Source organism: Lathamus discolor, chromosome 15 (genome assembly GCF_037157495.1).
Source record: "Lathamus discolor isolate bLatDis1 chromosome 15, bLatDis1.hap1, whole genome shotgun sequence".
Taxonomy (NCBI): domain Eukaryota; kingdom Metazoa; phylum Chordata; class Aves; order Psittaciformes; family Psittacidae; genus Lathamus; species Lathamus discolor.
The window spans coordinates 4,461,268-4,486,203 of NC_088898.1; the positions used below are offsets into that span (position 1 = coordinate 4,461,268).

The window sequence follows — 24,936 nt, forward strand, 5'->3', positions numbered from 1 at the left end:
TGCTTTGAGAAGCCACCAGGGACAGGCCACTGATCTGCCTCCTGCTTCAGCTGACCCTCACCAGCAGATGGGCAACAGGATGGGAATGCCCCTGTGAGCAGGGGATTTAACGGAGCTTTATTTCAGGAAGAATAGCCTGATTAGCCGATAAAGAGCATGTAAGATGGTATGGGGTGGGCTTTGATGTCTTGCTGGCCCAGCAGGGTGTCAAGCTATGACTGACAGTAGCGTGTCATAGGATTACTTGGCCTACTACAATGCCTCTCTCTGTTCCTATGATGTTGCTACTCTGTTAGAGCTACTTTTTCCCTTGTTATGAACCTCTTTTAGACAGAGTTCCTCCTCCCCAAGTCTTCATCCTATTATAGTACAGACAAGCTCAATATACAGTAGGTAGTTTATGCACAGGACGTGTAGGGTTGGGGGATGTGGAGGTGTTAGAACAAATGGTCAGAGTGATTTGAAAGCTCATTTGCACGTGGATCAAATAATTGCAGCTCAGGGAAAGTGGGCAGACTTTGCACAGGTTTGTCACGGCTCAAGCACCAGACTTCCAATCCAGGAGCATCTGGAAAGTTAAGACCCTGCAGGAATAGCCAAACTTGTGACGTGCAACAATTGTTCTTGCCTGTGAACCTTGTTTCTAATCAACTTTCTCTGTGTGTGCTTAAAAAAAAAACACCCCAAAATGGAGAGAAGATACATTAGTATTTATAGGATAGTTTAGAAAAAGTGAATGTAGATTCAAATTCGGTCTCCACTAGCATAAATTCAAGATAGTTCTGTTAACTTACAGAGGAATGCTTTTGATTTTACACTCAGAATTTAGCCTGCCATTTAGAAGCCAAATGGCGTTTAATTGTAAAATGCAAGGCTCGAAATTATAATAGCATAGTCAGAGAGCAATCTTTTTAATTATATTTCCTATGTGATACTGTGAGTGATGGTTGTCGTATTACACATTGTCTCCAGACATCCGATACTTGTTTTTAATCAGTCTGCTCACTAAAGCCTCATCTCTCAGCACCTGCCCAGAGAATAAAGAAAAGGCAGTCCAGGTTGAAAGTGGGGTAAAGGCAATCATTAAATGTTTCCTTAAGAGGACAAAGAAAACTCTTCATTTCTTTTGAAGTCTCCTTTTGTGCTTAGCGCCTCCTTAGAGAGCCTGCTTGGGGAAGGTGAGGCAGGAAGACAGAGAGCCAGGTGTGTGATGGTTCAGTGCTGAAATGTGGAAGCAGCCCTCTCCTTCTGAATGAGCATGTACAATTTTCATGTATTTTTTTAGATCTCTTTGTGCAAGCCAACTGTCCCCTCAGCTGTGGTGGTTCTTGCAAAACCCCATCTGAAGATAGTAAATAATTGCTCACGATTTTTTTTTGAAAGTCAAAATGCTGCATTGTAAGAGGTGAGCGCATGAACCAGATACTGTGTATTAAGTTACAGTGGTACATCAGCTTAGTAAGTGTCTGCGCTCATGCTTATACTGAGGGGTAGACGTAAGGAAGCTGATCCCACTTCCATTGAGGGATTAACTGTCTTTCGTTCACTGCAGAGAAGCAGCATGCACAGGAAGTAGCTGACATGCCAGATAGACATGGGTTTTGACTCATTCACAATGCAGATGCCAAAGACCTATTGCCATTCCACCAAGCATCCCTGTGCTACTCAGTCTTTTGCATTTTGGGTCAGTGGGGTTTTATGAAATTCTGTGGTGACTGATGGTCTCTTTTCTCCTTTTGAACTCTGGAAGGCTGGTGTATGTCCCCAAAGGGTTTTGTTGTGGTGAGGAGTTGCAACTTAATTTGCTCTGTTTGTGAATTCAGGCCCTTACAAAGAAAGAAATAAATCTTTAAGTTCAATAGATTCTGTTGAACTCATTGCTACAGGATTTCTCTGATGCCAGAAATGCTCAGAAAGATTGAATATACATGTGAGTATCACGTATATTCATAGTTGCTATAGCATGTGCAAAAAGAGAGTATAAAAATTAAGGGGAAAATCCCCTCATGCTTCAGAATTTAAGTCCAACCCTTAATTAAAATGGGATCAAGAAAAGGTGTCCAGGATGCTTCCATTTGAAGGAATTTATTTACATCATTAATACACTGCTATTGCTCTGAATATGGATATCATCATGCCCCAGAGGTTTTGGCTGCAAGATTATTGTACTAATTCTTTCTTCAGCATTTAGTGGTCAGATAGAATTAGACTCCTGCTGGGAAATGTATCTTGTAACCCTGTGTGTCCTCCTTTGTATGGTAGGGCAGCAGTCTCCTTTGGGTGAAAGCTAGTAGCCTCTTACCTTCTGTCTTACCTCGTATATTTGATTCCACTTTTGAACACCTTGGCACTGACAATTTTGGAAAGACTAATGCTTCTATTGACAAGGCGTGCGAATCAAGGCTGCAGCTGGGTCTCCCTGCACAGCAATTGTATAATCATTAGAAGCAGTTTCCCTGCCAGTTTTTGTGTGCCATTTATAGCTTTCCTAATATCATTTAATTAGTCAAAATGCAAGTTTGGAATTCTGCCTACTGGGAATTTCCCTTGGTTTGGGCAGTCTGCTCTAGAAAGCCAGACTGGAGCTCAGGTAAGAGCGTGTATTCATGGACTGGAGTGCAAATGGACCCAAAAATTAGAGTAAGAGCCATGGCTGTTGTGAAAGGAAACACCACCATCAGACTTCGTTAAGGCAGTTCAGGGAAACAGATGAGTCCTGCTTACCACATCATGATGTTATAAAAAAAAACCTATCATGAGGGTTTGTAATTGTAAAATCCATCTGATTGATACCTGCGTACAGCAATACCTTTTATTAGTGTCCTTTTCACCATGCCTTCAGCACAGAGCCTTTGCTCCATCTTTGAGCGAAATAGTAGGGCTTGCGCATGGAGCTGGAAAACTTCTGTGCTGTTTGGTACACGCCAAAAAATGATCAGCTCTCTCTAATTGAAATATATACTGTCCTTTAGCACAGGAGAGAGCCTGACAGAAGCAAGAATCCTGTGAGGTTCCCAGCCTTCCAGAGGTGCTTTTGTCCTTTCCCTGCAGGGTGAAGACCAGGGGATGGTAATGAAGCGAGGGGGTTTTGTCGCCTTATGTGTAGCTGAAGTACAGTTCAGTAGGGGTAAGGTGGGCTTTACTGTTTAGCACATCTTAGTATGAAGTCTGCTTTGATGGTTCTGGAACAGCACTTGATGCTCAATTCTGACTAGGTAATAATTTTCCTTGAACTTCTCAAGCTAGGGTTTGCATGAGCTGATACAGAGTACCTAGGCCATCTGTTGACTTGTCGAGAGCAGTGTAGGATTGCTGATAAATTTCTTGCCCCCACCCCACAAAAAAAACAGCAGCAGAAAATCCAAACCCAAACAGGGTTGCATTGGCTGCAGATGGTTCATCCAATGCTATAAGTAGAAAAAGCAGGTGTTGCAGCAGCCTTGGACCAGAGGTAACCCAGCTCTGCTGCTGGCACAACTTCAAAGAGCTGTTGGAAATGCTGTCAGGCAGATTGATAGTGCGATCCATGTTGAAATGTTTTCTGATAAATGAAACAGCCTACTCTTGTCTGCTCCAAAGACACACCATGAGTTCTGGGACTATGTGTCAGAACTTAATACTCCTCCTTCTTCAGCTGGAGAAATTTGGGAACCTTTGGTTGCTGCAGATGCTGCGTGTTGGTTAAAGATCACTGTATTTGCTGCTCTGTGTTGCACCAGCATTTCACACAGCTCAAGACAAAGGAACAGACAGTAATGCCAACCAAGTTGAAGGAGACATCTCTGAGAACAACCTTGCCCACCATTTGGGTAATAAGGCTAGCAGAGGCATCTTCTAAGCCATCGAAAGATACCAAAGAAACCACACATATATGTGGACCACTATTCTGGCATGTAGGATTTTTTGGCTTGGAGATCAGTTTGTGATTCAGGTCTCTTGACAAAGCAGGTGTGTCAATGAAAAACAGAATTTTGAAAATGCAAAATGGTGTCATACTCTTTCATTGTTTTACTGCTGCCAGTTGGTCCTTTCACACCCCAGTGTTTGAGAGTCTCAAATCCAGGATGATGGTTTGCATATTGTAATGAATTCAGTCTGATGAAATCAGCTGGTGAAACTAAATAGTTCTTGCAGTCTTACCAATAATGTGTGGGATGTTACATAGAAACATAACAGCTTGTGTATGCTTTTCTTCTGTTTGTGACTTGGAGCTGTCCATGGGATCCTCAAAGCTTAGTTCAGTGTCCTTGTCTTGGGGGTGTTTTTTGCCATAGTATTATAGTCCTAGTTACTCTACCATCTTGTTGCTAGTGATTGTGGAATTCAGTGGATGGTGTCTTCAGAGCTCGCAAAGCTATCTGTCACCCAGGGTGTGTGGAAGTCACAAACTGGGTGCGTTGAAAGTGTGTTTTATGTAAGCTAGGTGAAACTTCTGTGGTGAGAGCAGAAGACAAAGCTGGAAACAACAGAGAGGATTTCAGGCTAATCACCTGTGCTGCGAGTATTGCCTTGAATCTTTTCTGATACTCCTGAGCAAAGCAAAGAGTTGGGAGTCAAGTGGCGAGAAAAGGAGACCGGTCCAAGTCATTGAGGTTTCCTCTGAGGTTGTGCAGCACCAGCCTCACTTGAGTTCACTGAGTTGGGCAGCACTGTGGCTCCTGAGTGAGGTGGGGAAAGGGAGCAGTGTGCTGGAAGTGGCTCTGTAGGTGGAGGTAGAAGGAAACTGAAGCAGAGGGAAAAGATTTTATTCTCTTTCCTCCCCTGGACACTTTTTGGCTCTTCTTTCTTCCAGATGCTCCTCTCCTGCCTTTTCATCATTCAGGGATGCATTTAGTAAGATTCACAAGTTTCTCATGTTTAATGAGTGAGTACAATTATTCCAGTTTTCTGAAGGAGGACAGAGCTTTAATGTCTTTGAAAGTTTCTTTCTGGCCTGGTCTTTCCCAGACTTTAAGGATATAACAAAGTCATTTGGGGACAGTTTCTCTGTTTCCTTATTGTCTCTCTGCTGAGGCTCTGAGTACCAGTTTCTGTGAGGTTGCAGCTTAATTACAGATGTGCACAGATAGCTGTAAACCCAGGTCTTTTATTCCTTCTGCTGTCTCCATTAGGAGGAGAGGAGGTTTCTTAGACCATCCCAAGCAATTACTAGGCTTTCTGCCTTCCATTCCTCACTGTGCAAAGCACCTTTCTCTCCCCTTGATAATGAGGCAGGTAGATCTTAGAGTGACATGGCTTTTGCCCTGTACCTCAAACATAAAGCCCAAAGCAGTGGTTGGTCTGGGGTTAAGCCTTGCAGATGAAGGGGCGATGTGTCCCCCACTTGAAGTTAGAAGGTGGTGCTTACTCATCTCTGCTGGCTGCTCTTGACTACTTACCAATTCCTATCTGTCTTTGATGGGAGTCCTGATATCCTGGCTCTGGCATAAAAGAGTAGTAGTCCAGTGGTGTTTCTGCCTGTCATCCAATATGTCACAGCACTCAACACCCAGTGTGCTGGACAGTAACACAGGGAAGTCAGATCACTTGTGTTCAGGGACCGGTTCTTCCTAACTCATATGTTGGGGCTGCTTTCTTTTCTGAGTTGTGACTTCTCTCTTCCTATCTCATTTCCCCCCAGCTAATAAAAGTAGCTATTTTCTCATCTGTTTGATCATTCCTTTCTCCTTTAAGCCTTGCTGAAGTCTTGGCACTGTAGCACATTGGGATAGGTCAGTCATTAGTGATATTTTTTATTTTTTTTTTTCCCCTGCAAGTTCCTTTTAGCTGCACTGTTTTGTATTTCCCACCTAATACTGACTGGGTTTGGAGGGAGGAACTTAAAGGGCTGGGGATTTCTCTGTCCGTTATCAACGTGATGTGTTCTCATTAGGGCTCAATATAGTGTGATATCTAGACATGAGATCACAGAAAGAGATGCTGACAATCCAGGTGTTTATCCAGTGATGGGAACATGGATTCTGTCTGTGTTGCAATTGCATCTTAAATTCACAGCCTTTCTGTGAAGCTTTTTGCCATAGTATCACCACATAACTCTCTTAAATCAACATCACACAAGCCTTTGGCAACAGGGAAAATGCAGCTGTCCCAGGTTATGGGATGGGAGGATGGACATAAAGGCCAAAGAGATTAAATACTTTGCACAAGGATGCTCAGGGGGTGAGTGTCAAGGTCTTGCTCTGTTCTCTTGGGCTTTGTCTCATAACCACAGGGCACCTTTCCTCACTGATGTTATCTTGGCTGCTTTGGCAGAGCCCCAGAGACTTTCACCAATTGAGCAGAGAGAGGAATTTACAGGTTTACAACAGGAATCAGAATCCAGCCAAGGATCCTGACCTGGGGCATTTTTCCTGATGTACTGTCACTGCAGACTCTTGCTATTGCTGGTGGCTCTTCCATCTCATGGTTATGCAGGGCCTTGACAGCTGCTTTTCTTCCCTCAGCAATCAGCACAGGTTCCACAGCACAGCTCCATTGATTTTTGTGGCCCTGGTTAGAGGGAGAAACCTCCCTTTTCCCTGCATCCTGGCTTTTCTGTGTACAGCTGATCACCACAGCAGGGGGTATTGATTTACTAATTGGGCAGTGATTTCACCTGATTGATAATAAAGTGTTGGACATCCTCCCTGCTGAGCTGAAACTCAGCCTGGCAGCTACTGGTGGATTACTTGCCCTTTGCAGCAGATAGTTCCCTGTTGTTAAGTAAACTGATCTGTTGCTTGGTAACCCTCAAATTACTGTAGTAAATGCTTGGAGACACAATGAAAGTGTCAAACAGAAACTTTATCAAGTGATGGAGGGGGCTGAGCAGAGGATACAGCTGCATTATGAAGTTCTTGCAGCAGAGCTGGGCTGGTTGAGGGCACACCTTGGCCTGCCACCCACAGACACCCCTCTGTGCTGCTGGGGTTTGTGCATTCAGGAAGGCAGTTGGACAAGGCACATCTGTTGTGGAGGTGCTGCAGGTACAGCTCTACCAGCAGCACATTTGCTTCGTTAGCTCTATGGTTGCTTTTGAGTTCATTCTGTCTTTTTGTCTCATTTCTGTGGGTTCAGGCTGGGTGATAGCTGTGTGTCTTACTTCTCTGGTATGTCTGGTCTCTGGTCCTTCTGCTTGAACATTTAATTAGTGAGAGAATGGAAGCTACACTGAAGGTAGCAGAGTCTTCTTGCCTGTGTATTCCAGGCTTTCTCTTCTAGGGAAAACTGTCAGTGGTAATCATCACACCATCCTTTTTATCATTCTGATCCATTCTTCCAAACCCACTCCAGTCATCAAACCTACACAGAGATGGAAAACAAGCTGTGGGAAAGGGGCAAGCAAATACCCCGGATAGCCAAGTTTGTTTCCCTTGTCTTCTTTGTGTGTTTGGCCTAATGAATGGGTTGATCTGTTGCTGCAGTCAATATGCTTCCTTCTCCTGTGATCCACAGCATGGTTCTGGACACCTAGAAGAGCTATGCAAGACAGTACTATATGGTGTCAATCTCCAGGACTGCTGCGGTCCGTGTGTTGTTGTAAATGCGCACTGGCATGAATGGGGGGCTTCTCTTCTGTTTCCTCATATTTAGAGGGACAGATAGATTTCTTTTCACTCTTGGAAGTTTTGAGTTCTGTTACTGGTCTGTATTATAAAGAGGAGAGTGGGATGTGCAGACACCAAGAGCTGTGGATACTTCTTCTGCCCAGGACTATGGGAACGTGGTAGGGAATGATAGGTCCTGCAGCTAAAATGAGTGAGGGTGATAGCAGCACTGAGGATGAGATTTGGCCAAGGTTATAGAGCAGGGGCAGAACTTGTGGTGGAAAAATGCTGAGCGGGTTTTTATATTTATAGCTGGCAGTTTAGGGCTACAGGGAGATCCACGCTGGAGTTTAGTGGCTGGGCAGAATGCAGCTACCTCTGCGAAAGCTGGTCTCTGGGGAGGGAGGCTGTAAGGTGCATGTGATGTCTGCAGGACACTGCAAGAAAAGTCTGTTGGGTTTGGACTCCAGACTTTTTTATGCTTGTTTGTGTGGAGGTTTTGTGTTTTCAAGCTCTGGGAATCACTTTTGTTTATAAAACGTTTCCATTGCTCAGTGTCTTAAGGCTGTTAGGGTTTTTTTTTTTATTATTATTATTCTAATTTTCAAACTGCTGTGTCACCTAATTCATCAGCCTTCAGCACACAACCTTCCTCCTGCTCCCCGCCACCCCTGCAAGAGCATTTGTACAGAACAAAGGCTTGCTTTTAAAAACGGCATGATATTTTGCCACCTTTGTGAAAACCTGTCACAACAATATCTAATTTTGCATGAGACAGAATTTCAAATCAAGTCTTAAGAAAAGGAAGCTGCTCTTCTGCTAATGCGCAAATGTCACTTTCCAGGGCGGTAAAATAAGTAACCCACCTAGCAGCATTTCAGAGAGAAGGAAATCTAATTCCTCTTATCTTCCCTCTGCCCAGGCCTGACCTTCTCAAGAAGACCCGTGGCAAACATTGCCTTGCTGAGATCTTGCGATCTGAATATTCCAGTGGGATGGACACGGGTGTATCCAAGGTCAAGAAGAAGAAAAAACAGAGAAAACCTGGCAACCAGCAGATTCCAGCATAAGTCGGGACCTTCTAGTGGTTGGATGCAGAACCTGCTTGAGTGCCTCTGCTGGGGGTCAGAGTGACCTGCCAAATCAACACACGAGTGTTTCAATTTATCAGGCAAATATGGGAGGGATCTTGGTATTCTTGGCCTCCTCCCTTTCATTCCATAGGTCCAAATGGAATCGAATCCAGGCGTGTCCTGTTGCGCTGCTGCAGTTGAATGTGGCTTCATAGAGGTGCACCACGTTTCTAAGGGGGGTTTTTTGCAAGAAAAATAAAAATGGTTAAATATGTTTTTCAGAAAAATGTCATGTGTCTATAACGTGAAAGTGAGACGTATACTCAGATAGGAGGCACTTTCCTGTTTAAAAGAGCTGTAGAAGTACTCCACAATCTGTTTGCTTGCTCATTTTTAACCAGATAAACAGTGGTGGCAGAGGAGGTTCCAGGACCATGTTTAAGAGGAGGCTGTCCTTTCCCCTGTCATTATACATGGCATCACTTCTGTTTCTGTCTTGGATCACATAGCCATGTTGGTGCTACCTTCTCTCCTGCCCTTTGTGTGCTGTCTGTCCCTGGACACTGATCATTAGTCAGATCTTGGCACCTGTAAAGAGTATCCCCAATTTCAGTGCAAGTGGTAGGATTGTGGAGATCTCTCTTCAGTGTAGTGACACAAGGTCCCTTTGGGGCAGAGCTCATGGGCACAAAACTTCATGTCAAAACTCCTCAGTTTGGGAGCGAACATCATGTGGGAAGGAGCCAGTGTGGTATCAGATGATCTCCAGACTCCTCTTTGCCTGCAGCATGTGGTCTCACCTAATTGTATAACACAGAGCACATATGAAATGTCTTGCCTTTGAACATTAAAGCCTTTACAGGCTCTTGCTAACACTTGCCAGTAGTAACTCCAACTTTCCGAGTTCTATGTGCTTTGGCTAGGCTGATATTGAGTACACCCCAAGCTATGGATTTCACTCCTTGCTTTTCACATCTGCCTTTTTTCTTGTTCTTGCTTATCGGAGAATTGGGATTACTGAAAAAAAGAGATGCAATATGGCCTAAAGGTGTTGAGACCAGCACTCATGCACCATTGCCCAGCGTGCAAAATGGAACCAGAGCTCTAGTGGAGTCAGTGACAAACTCCCCTTGAGTTGGGGGATGGAGGAGAGTGAATTACAACCTCCCCCAGGACTGGCAGGTGAGCACCCACCTCCCTCTCCCTGTCTGCCTCACTGTGCTTCTTCCAGGGCCTCCTCTAACACAAGCTCCAAGCAGTACACACTTGTAAGCAGTGCAAAACTTCCTGATACCTGTGTGCATCTTCCTCGAGGAAAGCCATGAGGAAGAGCAGCCCATCCATGACCCAAGCCAGGCACATTGTTTAGTGCAGGACCAGAAAGCGCTAAAATCCAGTAGCAATTTCAAATGCAAGAAGGAAAAAAGTACTGAAAAAGGAGTATAACCAGATGAAAATGATGCTCACTTTATGACTACGGAATTGAGGGCACTTGCTCAGGGCTGTAATGAGTCATAGTAAGCATTGTAGGAGGGAAGCAATTTCCCAAAAGTATTTAATTTCTGAAATGAATGTAACTTTTGAGAACCAAAATGATTTTTTTTTTCTCCCAGGCAGTTACCAAACACACTGCTTTTACTTAACACTTCAGGAAGATGTTATAAGGAGACTAGGATAAAATTAACCATGTTTTTGCAGAGATAATGAAGTTACCAGCATTTACTAGATTAAGAGAAAATAACAACAAAGCCCACCTGATTCTGTTGTTGAGTACTGTTTGGAAGAGCAATTGGGCTTAAGGCAAATGTCAGCTTTAACAGAAACCTTGTGAGGATGAAAATGACTCAGAGAGAGTGACGCAGAGAGTATAAGTTTGGGAAGAACTGAGCTTGTGCATGAGAAGAAAATACATGACCTTCTCCTGACTGCCACATATGAATTAATAGGGACTGTTGGCAAATTCATAATAGTAGGAATAAAGGCCAACAGCAGATGAGTGAGAGATGTCAGGAAATCTTGTTGCCATCTGTATAAACTGGGAATGTAACATTACAAATAGTTGTGATAAATAATGTGATTAAAAAAATAGAATGCCTTTTTCTTCCAGCTTCACCATCTTCTAGCAAGTAGTGCTGGATTACTTGTGGGATTAGGGAAAGGAAGAGGAGGGGATTGTTAAACAAGAAGGAGAAGGTGTTAGAAGGAATGCACAGGCACCTGAAGCTAAGCCGAGTTTGCTCTTAATAAGCTTGAAGGCCAATAAGCAAAATGTGTTTGAATTGTAGCTGAGTCAGCAGGAACCAAGGTCTGCCCTTGTTTACACTTTGGTAGCTCTAGCTTGGCTCTGTGCTGGCTCTGTCCTAGTGCATCACTCAATTCAGGTAGAACCTGGTAGGTCTGAAGTTAATTTGTACTCAACTCAAAGCACCTTATCAGCACGGCAGGGCATGGGGTGGTACCTGCCCTGGAGAAGGGGTGGCCAAGCTGCAGAGCTCCACTGGCCGCTGTAGGAGCCAGGTCTTCCAAGCATCTGAATGCTGGACAAGCTGCTGGGAGTCACGGTGGGCTCCCCTGGCACAGCCCTGGCATGGAGCAGGTGGATGTCACCCTGAACCACCCTTGAGTTTATTCCCTCTTGCTCTGAGGTATGTGGTGTATGTTGCAGGGGTCATGGCTGGGTGGGAGCTGCCTGCATGGCTTGTATGGGTGTGGAGATGGGCTCTTGGCAGTGCACCTCTGTTGGCTGTGGTCAGGCTTGTTTTTGTCTTGATTGTAGCGAGTGGCAGGGGCCCTGCTGCCCTGCAGCTTGAATTTTCTGTGTTCAGTCTGGAAATGATGGCACTGTGGAGCTTTATGTAAAGCTGCCTGTGAGTCAGACCTGGACTCAGTCTGGGTTTGCCTTCCCACTGCTCCTCCACTCCCTGCTCTCACACCTGGAGTCCTGCTGCTCCCAGGAGATGCTCTTGCTCCTTTCCTCAGCTGTCCTTTGCCAGCAATGGGAGCCCGTGTCCTCCCCTGCTCTGCAGCTGGAACATCTTGAGTTTACTCTTCAGGGTTTTGGGATAGCAAAAAGGAGGTCCCCTTGGAACAAAGGTCACACTTGAACACCCACTTTCAGTGTCTAGGTCAAGCGCAGTAAACCTTAGTGCTGGTACTCACTGTGGAGAAGCACTTATAACTAAGCAGGATAGAAAGCAACAGAGCTCCCTGTCCACAGCAACTTATTTTCTCCATAAGCCTGGTGAGAGGGCAGGGGAAGCTCCGACTGTTCAGGCCTTTCCATCCTGGGTTAATTTTGCTTGATGTTCAGATGAAACCATGAAATATCTCTGTTAGGAACAGTCATGCTGATGTCACTGAATTTGTGTGTGTGGTTCAATGGAACAGCTTCTGTTCTCTCTCTGGTCTGAGGGTGGTGGTCCTGGTTAAAGCTGTGTCAGGAGAGGAAGATGGCCCTCAAGCTGGGTAAAAGCCCAGAAGGGGTTGAGAGCCAGGACTGTGCTTGGTCCTGACAAACCCACTGCACTGACCTCTTTGTGTCTTGGATCCAGAGCCCAGGGCTGAAACCAGCCACCCGTAGCCTGTCTGTTGGAGTCTCTGAGCCCCGAGAGAAATTGGTGGGTCGGAGCTGGTGCAATACTCCAAAGGTTTCCTTAATGGGATCGGTGCTCCTTCTCAGCTCTGCCATTTACACTGCTTCACCTGATTTCAGCACAGCCTGTCCCACCCCAAGGACTTGCCAGGATAACGCCTGCTTGGCACCAACCTCTACAAATCCGGAGTAGGGTTTCCAGCCTGGTCGGGAACTGCTGTAGATGCAGGTGGGTTCTGATGTTGGACAGTGGGGTCCCATCTCAGTCCCTGCACACAAGCTGGAGGTGAGGCTGGGCCTTCAGCAGCTTTTGAGGCTGCTGAGATCCTCCTGCAGAAGATGCTGTTCATGTGGCAAGTGCAGTGCTCTCTAATGAGAGCCTAAAGCCTGTGGTGTCTTCCCTAAACTGATTCATTTTGAGCTTGCCTTGCTTGACTCTGCTTCGAGATCTACCTGGAGGAGATGGCTCCAGCCGTTGCCTCCCCTCTGCAATCCTTCCTCCTCAGCCAGGCTCGGCATGGCTGTTCCCCCTTCCTGGAGGGGAGGTTTGGGAAGCCCCTCTCTTCTGGCTCTGCCCCACTCTCTCCCACCATCCTCATGGCACAAACTGGACCCTGTCACTGTGCTGTAGCACAGGCTCAGCCCCGCCGTTCCAGGGGAGTTTCCAGATGTGAAATGGCAAATTTAAATATTGCAATTACAAACGTGTAACGAAGCCTTGTACTTCATTAATGTCAGAGGAGGAATCTGCTGCGGCTACAAGGACAATTAAATATTAGAGAATGTCTTTGATTCACATTCCTGCTGTGTAAATGGGAGGAAGGTTGCTGTATGCTCCTTGCCTTTGCGCTCACAAAATGAAAAGCACACCCACTGCAAGTTGTCCTTTGATAGATTTTTAATATGATTTTAAAGAGTTTTGTTTGGCCTCATTCTTATTCAATGAGATTAATTTAAAGCACTTATCCCCTGGGTTTAAGTCAATCCATGTAGGATTTGGGACGGGGGTTGTTGCCCGGGGAGGGGGGTTGTTTGCAGGCCTCTCTGAAAGACTCCTTTCCCACTTCATTAACCCCGAGCTGGGAGCAACACCCCCCCCCCTTCATCCTCCTCCTCCTCGCCCCAGCCGAGGCCCGGGGATTTACCAAACTCCCCCATTCACATGCAAAGGATCAGCGCGGTCCACAAAGGCCGGGGGCTCTCCCCTCCAGGCGTGGCTGTGCATTTGGCCGAGCCGACAATGACCCTCCCGGCGGGACCGGGGCTACCGGGGTGGGGGGAAACCGGGGCAGAGCTCTCGGGACGGGGCCTTCGGGCTGGCACCCGGCCCCGGGGAGGGGGATCGTTGGGGTCGGGGGGGCCGCAGACAGCCGGGCCGCCGGCTGCAGAGGGCCGGGGGGACCCCGCCGCCCATCTGCCGGCGCCCCGGGACGCGAGCCGCTGCCCGGCTGTCCCGGGGACCAGCTGCCGGGCCCGCTGGCCGCGGCCGCATGAGCGACACTTTTAAAGGGTGGAAACAATCCATTTTCCAAAGCGATCATTTAAAGCACTTAGGCAATTATACACTGAAGATTAGCGTTATTAATGCACCGGCGCAGCGGCTACCACCGCGCCAGGCAGCATCAACCCCGTCCTTCTCCTTCTCCCCGCTGCCCCCCAGCTCCGCATGCCGGCACTGGGGCCGGGCCCCGGGGAGGGGATGCTCCCCGGGACGGGAGTGGGAAAACTCCTCTTTGCTTTCCCCTTTCCCCCGGCGGCCGCTGCTCCGCCGGAGCAAACAAACGGGAGGGGAAGAAAGGGCCGCGGAGCCGAAACCCGTTTGTTTGTAAAGAAGTTTTATTTCCACATTTAAAAAAGGGGGGAGCGGGAGCGGCGCCCCGGGACCCCCCGCCCCGGCCCCGGGATACAGACTGACAAGGATCACTTACACAAATACGCCCGCAGGGTTCACAAATAAATAATTCATATACATTTTGCGCAATTTATTTACATTTTGCCGCTTCCCCCCCCCCCCCCCCCTTTCTTTTTGTCTTTCTTTTCAGTTACGGACGTCCCAAAGTCTCTGTGCGGCCACCGGTTCCCCTCTCCCTTCCCCGGCCCTTCCCTGCGGCGGGACCGGTGCCTCGGTATCGGGGAGCCGCGGGAGGCGGAGCCGTCCGGTAGCTCGGTCCCCACTGCGGTCCCTGGGGAGAGGCGGAGAGGCAAAGCCCCCCCGGGGCAGCCGGTCCCTGCCCGAGCTCCGGGCGGGGGGCACACGGGGGCAGGTCTGCGGCTCTCCGTCCTGCCGGACCTGTCCTTGCTTCTTGCGTTCTTTACATATATACTTAAAAAAAGGAGGGGGGAGAGGTCTCATTTATATATATATATATATATATGTGTGTGTATACTGGGGGGTGAGCGGGAGTCCCTCCAGCCCGGCTGGGTGCCGATGGGGCCGCCCGGGCGGCCGGGGCTCACCGGGGCTGCGCGGCCCGGGGCAGGACGCCGGGCAGCGGGGGCAGGGGCGGCGGGGGCTCGCTGCCGCCCTGCAGTCCGTGGATGAGGATGCGGGGCACCAAGGGTCTCTGTAGGGCGGGGGGCGGCGCGCTGGGTCCGCGGTACAGGTAGAGAGCGGCGCCGGGGTCCAGGTTGGAGACCAGACTCTGCGGGTAGAAGTAGGGCGAGGGGAACATCCTCTGGAGAGCAGAGTAGTTGCCAGCCTCGGCCAGCAGCTCCAGGCCCACCGCCGTCTGCCTTTTCCACTTGGTCCTGGGGGGGAACAAGTCGAGAGAAGGGGTCAAGAAGGATGCTCCAAAAGCTGCTCTTTTTACCCTTTGCAGACCCACTTTCCTTGCGCCTCCCTCTCCCCGCCGGTGGTTCCCGGGGCCAGTCCCCCCCGGACAGCAGGGATGAGATGGGATGCAATTGGATGCGATGTGTGGAACCGGTTCATTGCAGGGGGACATAGCCCCCACTAACGGAGCGAGGGGCTCCTCTCGCTGCTGTCCCCGCCGCGCCAGCCCGGCGTGAGCGCCCACAGGGCCTCCGGAGGCACCGGAGCCACAGCCCGCTGGGGAGGCGATGTCGGGGTGTACCCCCCCGCGGTACAAATCGCGAGCAGCTTTTGAGTCCCTTCCGGGGCTGTGAATTCCAGATTACAAATTACGGACCGCGTGTGGCCCGCGGGATCCCCCCGCGGTACCCCCGCCGCCGGGCGCGGGTGATGCTGCTGCCGCCGCCGCGATGCTCCGGCCGGAGGCCCCGGCAGCTCCGCTCCGCCGCCCGGGGCTCCGGGACCGCCGATCCGGGACGGGGCTACCGGGGCCGGGCCTGGAGGCTGCGGGAGGCCGGCGGGGGACACGCGTCGGGCAGTGTGGCGGGGGTATTCGTTTGTGCCATATATAAGTATATGTGTCTGTAGGTACATGTACACGAACCCCCAGCGTGTTGATAAGTCGCGGATCTTTGCCAGTGGCGAAGAGGGGCTGGAAATGGGGGGGAGAGGTTTGGGGTGTGCTAAAACCCGGGGTGAGGGAGGGTCCGGGGGGGGGAGTGGTGCAGCCGGGGGTCCCTCCTTTCGCGGAGGTGGCAGCGATGGGGCTGGGGATGTCCGGATAAATCCAGCGAAGCCATCCCTCACCTCCAGCCCTTCCACAGATTTGGCGCTGAAGCGCTAAACCTATTTCCACCAGTAAATTGTTCATCATAATAATAATTGTGTAATTACTGTAAAGGGTGTTAATTATTGATGCCCAAAGCAGTAATTGGTATCTATAATTAATGGGCCGATGTGTTATGCTGTTGTGTTTAGCAGGAAAGCCCGGTTCTGCCTCCCTGCCTTGTCGGGGCTGGGGGCACGGATTGTACCCCCAAACCTGCCCCTCCTCGGCCTCGGTTCCCTCCTTGTTTTGGGATAAAAGGCCCCCGGGGGGAGGACAACACACCGCACCCCTGCGGGTGCCAGGAGGGACGTCCCGCGGGGTGCTTGCGGGTTGCCCTGCCTGGTTTGGGGGTGTGGGGCCGGGAAAGGGGAGCAGGATGTGACCCCATCGCTGTGAGCAGGAGGGAACGGCGCTTTTTTACCTTCTGTTCTGGTACCAGGTTTTCACCTGCGTGTCGGTGAGGTTGAGGGAGGCGGCCAGCTCCATCCTGTCCTGCACGCTCAGGTACTTCTGCCGCTCGAAGCTGCGCTCCAGCTGGGCCAGCTGATGGTCGGTGAAGGCGGTGCGGGCTTTGCGCGGCTTTTTCAGCCGCACCGGGGGGCTGTCCCGGGAGCTGGAGATCTCTCGGTCCCCTTCTTCTTTCACTGAGCCGAGGGGGAGGAAGAGAGGCCAGGTCAGGGCAGGAAGGGAAGAGAAATACCCTCAAAAGAGGGGGTCCCCGCTGCAGCCCTGAGGCGGAGGAGCCGAGCTCAGGGCACGTTTATAGATGTTAACCCCGGCTGCCCGCGGGGTTCCCGAGCCGGGCCCGGCCTTTCCCCGTCCCAGGGTCCCGGGTGATGCGGGGAGCCCCGGCCCGGCCGCGCTCCTACCCGGGACCCTGCGCCCCGCGTTTCCACGGGTCAACACCCTCGGGGTGTATCCCCAAACCCAACGGCTTTCTCGATGCTTGGGCGTTATTGTTGTATTTTGTTGTCCTTTCCCTTTTCTCTCGTTTTTGTTTCTTCTTCTTTTTTTTTTTTCCTCATTTTTTTCCCTTTTATTATTTTTTCAAACCCAAACAAACCCACCCCAAAATGAGAATCAGGAGCCCCCATTTTTGGAGGGGAAGCTGCCTGGTGGTGCAGCTCCTTCCCCTCTGCGGAGGAACCCCGGGGGATGCTGCCGGGGCCCGGAGCAAACCTCCCTTCTCCCTGGCGCACAACGAAATACGGGGGCAGAGGCTCCGCAAGCCTGCGCCCGGGCTGTCAGTTACCTTTAAAAGCACGGATTGAGGCGGGCCGGGTGCGGTTCGTTACCGCGGTCGGTGCATGGGCACCGGCGGAGCGGGGAGGGAATTTACGCCGGGAAACGTTAGCAGGGGAAGGGGAAATTTCCGAGCAGGAGCAAAAAGAAGGGGCAAAAATAAAGCCCCGTTTGTGCTCGCCTTGCCCACGCTCCTGGAGGAGAGGATGGAGCGAACGGGCTCGGGTCGTACAAATCGGCAGCGGTTGGGGTTTTTACGGGGTTTACGTTAAATTCGCTGGTGGCGGGGCCGGGCTGATTTCTCTCTGTAGGAAGACAATAATCCGGTTAATTGAGCCGCCGGGGAGCGGAACCCTTCAACCAGAACTGCCGAGCGGGCACAGCTCGGGAGGAGCGCGGAGACCGGCTCCGGTTCCCGAGGAAAGGGGCATCCGGACCGAGCCGGGCCGGGGGTCCCGGTCCCGCTCCCCACGGGAAAGGCCCGCAAGTTTGTGCGGAGTTTGCCGCGGAGGAAAGCGGGGCCCGGCCCCGGCCCCCGGGGCTACCCCTCGGCTCCGAAACCTCCCTGCCTGCCGAAGGGCTGAGCTCTGTGGCGGCCCCGCATCTTCCTCCGCTGGTCCTGGCTAGGATCATGCTTTTATGTATAATCACATAGACATTGCTTTATGGTTTTGCGTTTTGGCACGGGTCAAATCCTGCCGCTGCCGCCGCGGGTTAGGCCCAGCCCCGCAGCCCCTTTGCAGAGTAAATCGGGGGCGATTTGCCCGAGGAACAGCGATTTCCAAAGCAGCAAGAAAAGGATCGTGCGGGAGCGGGGACCTTCACCGGCTGCCCCACTAAAGGGTGGCTTTACCCTCGTCTACGAGGTGGTTTTGCCCTCATTTAAACTCTGGTTTCCTCCCCATTTAAGATGTTGTTTTGCCCAATTTAAAGTGTGTTGTCTACCCCCCATTTAAAGGTGTGTTTTTTTCCCCACCATATAAGGGATGTTTTCCCCTTGTTTTAAGCGGTGTTTCTCCCCATTTAAGGGGCATTTCCCCCCATTTTAACTGTGTTTTCCCCCCACTTAAGGGGTGTTTTTCCCCCCTATTTAAGCGATGTTTTTTCCCCATTTAAGCCGTCTTTTCACCGGGGCCGTGGCTGCCCCGTCACAGGGGCAGGAGAGGAGCAGAGAGGTAACGGTCCCCATCTCGAACTGAATCCCCCCAGCCCGGGCTCTGCCGGCTCGGGGGGACGCGAGGACCCCGCGGTTCTTCTCCTCCCTCTCTTCCTTCTCCTCTCTGCGATTTGGGGCAAGGACGGAAAAGCTGAAGGAAGTCGGGGAGGGGACGTAGGAGGCGAAATCACCGGAGCCGCGGCTGTTCTCAACCCTGGCCCTGTAAAGCGCCGGGGCCCATCCCAGCCTTCTCCCGGGTGCGTCTGCAGCCGGGACGGGGCTCGGCCTATCCTGCCAATTTCCTATCAGCACTCCTCAAACCCAGCGGTCCCGCAAGGGGCCATCACCTCCCCGTCTGCCCCCGGTGGGGACCCGCTCCTTCCCCTCCCAAGCACTCAGGAAACTCTTTTCCAGGGTGAAAGTTTCTGCAGGGGTGCTGGGGGCTCGAGGGGAGCGAGGACCGACCCCAACCCACCCCGTGCTGTCCGCGGCGGATGCGGCCCGGGGCTCCCTGTCTGTCGTGCTCGGTTTTAAACCATCTCGGGATAATAATGTAAACAACACAAATCGAATCAAACCCCGCCGACTTTCTTCTTCGTTTCTCCTCGAAGGGGGAAATACCCGGAAACCCCGCGATTATTTTATTGTTGTTTTCTTTTCCTTTTTTCACCTTTCCCATCAGAATTCCGTCCCCGCTTCTCCTCTCTCCCCGCGACAAGGAACGGAACAGCCGGATCTGCCCGGCGGAAAGCCTCCCGGCGCATCCTCCGGGCGCGTTTACCCAAGTGTCGATCGCCCCAGCCGCTTCCACCGGCTCAAGCCCCACCGAGCCCCCCAAGTTTTCCCAAGTTGGTGCCGACACCGCGGTCGTTTCGGAGGCGACCGGAGCCGCCGTTCCCCATCACCGGGGCTCGCCGAGCCGGCTCCGCAGTGAGCTCCCGGCGCACCGGGAAGCTCGGGTGCCGCCGGAGGCTTCGGGTGGAGGCCGCCGTGCAGAGCCCGGCGGGGTGCGCGGCTCTTACCTTTGTACTCGGAGTCCGAGGAGGAGCTGCTGGTGTTTTTCTCCATTTTCTCCCGAAAGTCCTCGCCGGGCTTGGTGGGGACCCTGCCCGCCGGCTCCTGCCCGCCGTGAGGTCCATTGGTGCTGGAGTAAGGCGCGCAGGCGGCCAGGGGCTTGCAGTCGGCCAGGATGTCTCGGATGAGGAAGGAGGAGGTGACGGTCCGGGACTGGGAGGGGGCCGAGACCTGCCCCGGCTGGAGGAGCGCATCCAGGCCCTGCCGCGGCACCGCCGCCTCCAGGCACTCGCGGCCCGGCGAGCGGGGCGAGGGGCACCCGCTGCTGCCCTCCGAGCGGGGGCTCAGCTCTAGCGGGGACCGGCCGTCGCCCACCAGCGGGTCCCCCTTGGGCACGGCCGGGCTGCCGGCTCGGTGGGAGAGGATGGAATCGATCGCAAACCCGGTGGAGCCCTCCATGGCCCCCGCGAGGTGCCGGCGCTCACACGGGCATTGGCAGGGAGGGTGCGGCGGAAGCGGTTTGGTAACGATAGTTAACAATAACAGGAGGGAAAATGAAAAATTGAAAAAATTAATAAAAAAAAAGGAAAAAAATAATTTAAAAAAAGGGTAAAAAGAAAATGAAAGCGCAAAGTTCAGCCGGGGATCCGGGCCACAATTGCTGCAAGGCTCTCCGAGGCGCCGCGCGTTAGATCCAGGGCTGCTCCGTCTTCAGCATCGCGCCCAGCTGCACTCACAGACAGACAGACAGAAGAAGGGGGGAGAGGAAGGCAGCGTCAAACTTTGGCCGCGAAGGGGGTGGGGTGAGAGGGGACGGACCCCAACCTCACCCGGGGCCCCGGCCCCTTACCCGGCCACCCCACCCTCGCCCGGGGCCGCGGAGGCGCGGGGCTGGGGGGCAGCCTGGGGGCTCCCAGCCGGAGGTGGGGAGGCAGCGATCGATAGTGATGCTTCGCAGCGCCTTAACCGCTTAATGATCCAGAAATCGATGGGGAAGGGCGAGGGGAGGGCGGAGGGGGTGGCCAGCCGTCGGGCAGCCGCGGAGCCCCCCCTTCCCGCCAGCACCTCGGACAGCACCCGAGGTGGGGGGGAACCGGAGTCACCGCGGGGCCGGCGGAGCCTTCAGCACCTGGGACAGCGGCAGGAACCGCTCCCGGGGGGGGCGCCCAGGGGGAGGAACCCCCAAGCGCTTTGCCCCGTTAGAGGGGGGACCCCGGCCCCCCCGGGAGAACGCGCCCATTGGCCGCCGGGTGTTTGGGGGTGTCACTCCCCGGCGGCGACACCTCGCAGGTTCATTAACGGGAATTAATTGCTGCCCTGGTCCCGGCGCTTTCCGGGCGGTTTCCGCCCTCTTTTGCTGTCATTATTCCGCTGATGGGGCTCGTAATGGGATGATTAGCTGCGGGGGGATTCCGGGGGGGAGATGTGGGGTAGAGAGGGGAGGTTGTCAAAGGGTTGCTGCGCTCTGCTCGCCGCCCCCCGCAATTAACCGGTCTGAGGGTCCCTCCCGAGCAGGGAAAGTTTTTCTGGGCGTTAAAATATAATCTAAAAATTAAATAAAAACCCTAAAAGAAATAAAGAAAAGGGAAAGCACCGAAGCCCCCTCAAAGCCCCAGCGCAGAGGCGGCAGCTCCCAGCCCGCGGTGAGCCTCGGAGCTGCGAATTTCGTTGAATCCCCTCAAAACCCGTTGCGAGGAACCGGGATGCTCCTCGAGCGCGGGCAGCCGGGGACCGGGCATCGCCTCCCGGAGCCGGGGCCGCTCCTCCCGCCCTCCCAGCGCCCAGCGGCGGTGCCAACCGGTGCAGCTGGGAAGGGCCCGCGCTCAGGGCGGATTTCTCCTGACGTCCATCGCGTTTGAAATAACCCCCGGTGGCCCCGGCCCGCCCTGCCCGTTCCCTGCCCGTTCCCTGCCCGTTCCCTGCCCGTTCCCCGCCCGTTCCCTCTTCTCCCGGAGGCACCAAGTTTCCTCCCTCCCGCCACGTCGCGGGGTTTTGCTGCTGTTGGTTTCCCCCGTGTGGACTCCCACCTTCTCCCGGTCACAGCGGCTCCTGCTTCCTCGCGGGTTCATTTAGGGGCTTTTCCTGCGGGTAGACCCTTCCCGTGGAGACGAGCAAAATGTCCACGCCCGGGCGCGTGAAGCTGCGCCACTCGAAAGCGGCGTCCCCGGTTATTTCTCAAAGACTCGGTTTCCTCTGCTCCCCACCTTCCCGGCCAGGCAGATGCATCTTGTCCCTCTTCCAAAGCCGCCCTTGGGCGGCAGCTTGGAGGCGATCAAGAAGGGGAGAGCCACCCCCCCCCCCCCCCGGGAAGCCCGGCTGCCAGCTGTCGGGCAGCGGCGCAGGCAGGGCCCCAGCACCTCCTTGCCCTCGGCCCTGCAGGCTCGGGGCCGGCTGGGATCGGGGCAGCGGAACAAAAGAGCCTTGCAGGAGGATAAGCCCCGGGACAAGATCGGCACCGCCCGGTGCCCGTCTATGCCCCCTGTCCGGGACCCCGCTGCTGCTCGGCCCCGTCTTTCTCCCCCTCTCACGGCGGTGCCAGGGACCGGGCTGAAGGGTTCTGAGCTGCCGGGGAGCGGTTTTACAGCATCCGCTGGGCAGGACCAAAGCAATGGGTGTGCAGGAACTGCTCCCAGTGAGAATGAGAAGAGACCCCAAAGGGGTTTCCCACCTCTTTGCAGTGCGACTGTGTTGGCACTGGCTGCCTCCCTATGCAACCAGTAGACCCATTTGGGATGGAGATTGGCATGGGATCAGGACCAGCACTGAGTCTGTGTTAGGAATGGGACCAAAGGCAGCAGCAGCGCTGGGAGTGGGTTTGCAATCAGGATTTGGATCAGCCATGCAGAGACAGGGCTGGGCTGGTGGGTCTGCTGCTGTATTTGCTTCCCTTGAATAAAGCACCTGCCTTCAAACAGCCACAAGAAAGTTTCCAGATCAGGCCCACTCTCTGGTACTGGGCAAGGTTTTGGGGTGTGTGTGGGGTCCAGTCCTCATCCCTGAGTGGACACTACATTGTGCCACCCTTGGCCAAGACCCTGGGGACAGAGACTGTCACTCCTAGGCCATACTTGGAGCTACAGATGCACTTTTTTCTCATGTTCTAATGTCAGCGGGACTGACAAGAATTAATATGAATTATTATTGTTATTATTATTATTAAGGTGGCTTTTGTTTTTGCTTCTCTTTTTTTCTTTCAAAACTTGATTCCCCAAGGCAGAGACGCGCCTCATCCTGCCCATATGCGGTGTGTCCCCTGCATCACTGGATAAGCCGGCTTCCAACGATTTGTCTGTGCCTCCCAGCACAGATAGGAGATCCCGTGTACAGACCACTGAACGGTGTACACTGCTTCCCCTGCCTTCCCTGTGTGTGTCTGCCTTTAAACCCCATTTTCTAGACTGTTCCAGTTCCCAAATACACAGGCATGGAACAGACAAGAGGGGATCCCTGGTGTCAGTTGGGTTTCCAGTTCCTCACAAGCCCCAGTCGCACCCCAGGTTGGCTTTAGCACTCCGGCAGCTTTGCCAGGATGCACAGCATCCCACTGGGTGCTGCGGATGGACACGGTCAGGCTCTCCTGGCACCAGTCGCCAGTGCAGGTTTGGTCCTGGGGCTACAGAACAGCGCTGACCCCGAGTGTTCCCGGAGGTCTGCGGCGCGGGGGGAGCTCTGATGGGGCTGGGGGGACACCCCCAGAGCTGGACCATGGTCTGGAGGGCAATGGGCTGCTGAGCTGTGGCCATGACCGCAGCAAGAGTTAGTCCAGAAGCATCTGGTGGTGGTGCCAGAGCGGCATCCGAAAGGGTCTGGCTGAGGGAGGAAACTCCCCGGGGGCTCTGCTCTACTGAATCTCAGCCGGGAGCCGAGCTGGGTGCTCGCAGAGGCCGTGCCCAGGCGGGCGCAGGGAGGGGTGCTCAGAGGGGACGGGCTTCGCTGGGGTGCGCCGGTGAGGAAGCGAAGGCACCTTCGTGAGAGAGCGGAGGGCAGAGCGGCTCGGGGTGTGGGGGGACGATAGAAATGGGGGGGGGGGGGGGGGAACAGCGGGGGTCTCAGTGGCAGGGAGGAGCAGGGCCTGGCGATGGGGAGCCCGCAGCAGCGCTGAAACCCCCTTTGCCGGTGGGTGTCACTGCAGGACAAGGAGCGGCTGGTGCCGGCCGGGGCTCGGGACCGGGCACGGCTGGGGCAGGGTGAGGGAGGGCCCGTTCGGGGCGGCTCTGTCAGCTCCAAGCCCCACAGAGCCGCGTCTCCTCCTGAGCGCGCTTTGTTTGGCTCGGCCGCTGCTTTTCGCGTTCCGGCGTCTTTGCTGGCTTGGAGCTGCCCCAGGCCAGGAGGTCTCCATGGGTTGGTTCGCACCAGGCTCCGTGGGCAGCCCTTTTCCAGGGGTGCAGGACTCCCCGGGGGTGTTTGCATCCCTCTGTGAGCCCCAGCGACCTGAGCAGTTTGTACAGGCGGGCACGGATGCTGTGGCTGGAGCAAGGGCTGGAGGTGGCTCCTGGTGGGCAGTGGGGCAATGCTCAGATCGCGTTTCTCACACACGCGTTAACTGTGTCAGTTTTGGCAGGACAAGTCATTTAAGGCCCCGCTCCCCTTCCCCGGGGAGTGGGAAACGTGTCCAGTTATAACCCAGCCGTGCCAGCCCAGCAAACCGTGCTGTCATCCTCCTGGCTGTGTTAGACGGGTTCTATTTAGAGGCCTGTACTATATAGAAGGACCCAGGTACCAGGGTTTCCCCTGTGTGGAGCAGGTGATTCCTTTCTCCCTCAGCTCAGGTGTGGGCAGGGTAGAGTTTGCTACAACTGCTTCCTTGTATAAAGAGCAGATTGAGGCACGAGCTGCCCCTAAGGGGGCATGGGAAATGCCAGAGAAGTGGCTGTGGAGTCTTCCTTGTCCTGAAAGAGGTAAGGAAAGCTGCCCTTGCAGCTCGGTTTGTTATTGTGCCTTGAGCAATGAAGTTTAATGCTATGAAGGACTCTGCTTTTTGAGGTTTGGGTTTAAAAGTTTGGCTCCAAGTGCTAACAGGCTGTCGAATGTGAAACCCCAAAGCTACCATTTGACTTAAATATTATCTGGTACAACCTGAGCTATAGCAATAGATGCGAGAAGCACATTACATAAGAGTAACTAATTATTCCTTGAGCAGTCTTGGAGGTGCACAGTTAATCACAGTTGTTACCAAGTGACCTTTTCTGAAGGTGAAATGCCCTGTCGGTTGGAGCTGGGGTTTGGGTGCAGTGCTGGTGAGTTCGTGTTGGAGGAGTTTCTGTTTGTGCAGCAACTGCTTGAAGTGGCTCAGCCCTGAGGGACACCAGCAGCTATTTGAGGTCAGGTGTGGAACAGGCTGGAGGCATCTTCAAGAGGAGGCATGGCTCTGTGGTGAGGCCTCCCTTTGGCAGAGTGCTTAAAGCAGATGTTTAGATGCCTTCACACAGGCTTTGCTGAATTAGGCAGTGATGGGAAGCTTATTTGGCATAGAAATGGGAAGAACTGATGGATTATGAGATATTATGGACTTGATATCAACTGGGATATGGTTGCATTTAATATAATTGTGCAGAATGAACAGCTTTCCCTCTGAGGCTGTGCTGGTGTGAGTGCTGTGACTTTGAGCATGATGGGAATTGTGCTGATCAGACTGAGTAAAGGTGTTGTGCAACTGATACAAAGCATTGAAGAGGCTGAGACAGAATCATTC

General features: G+C 52.9%; 2 protein-coding genes across 5 annotated transcripts in view; one reads left to right on the forward strand and one right to left on the reverse strand.

The window, feature by feature from the left end:
- DDX31 (DEAD-box helicase 31) overlaps positions 1 to 8,886 on the forward strand; it is a 49,504-nt gene extending 40,618 nt beyond the window's left edge. For all 4 annotated transcript variants that reach the window (XM_065695926.1, XM_065695927.1, XM_065695929.1 and 1 more), the window contains exon 20: positions 8,449 to 8,886. In XM_065695926.1, coding sequence (XP_065551998.1) covers positions 8,449 to 8,596 — 148 coding nt within the window. In that variant the 3' untranslated portion in view covers positions 8,597 to 8,886. The remainder of the gene's footprint in view (positions 1 to 8,448) is intronic.
- Positions 8,887 to 14,644: 5,758 nt separating this feature from the next.
- On the reverse strand, positions 14,645 to 19,703 carry BARHL1 (BarH like homeobox 1). Its single transcript, XM_065695735.1, has 3 exons — positions 19,253 to 19,703; positions 16,254 to 16,476; positions 14,645 to 14,939 (listed from the first exon to the last, which is right to left on the reverse strand). The coding sequence occupies exons 1-3, from the start codon at positions 19,701 to 19,703 to the stop codon at positions 14,645 to 14,647; spliced, it is 969 nt and encodes a 322-aa protein (XP_065551807.1).
- Between the last annotated feature and the right edge of the window lie 5,233 nt (positions 19,704 to 24,936).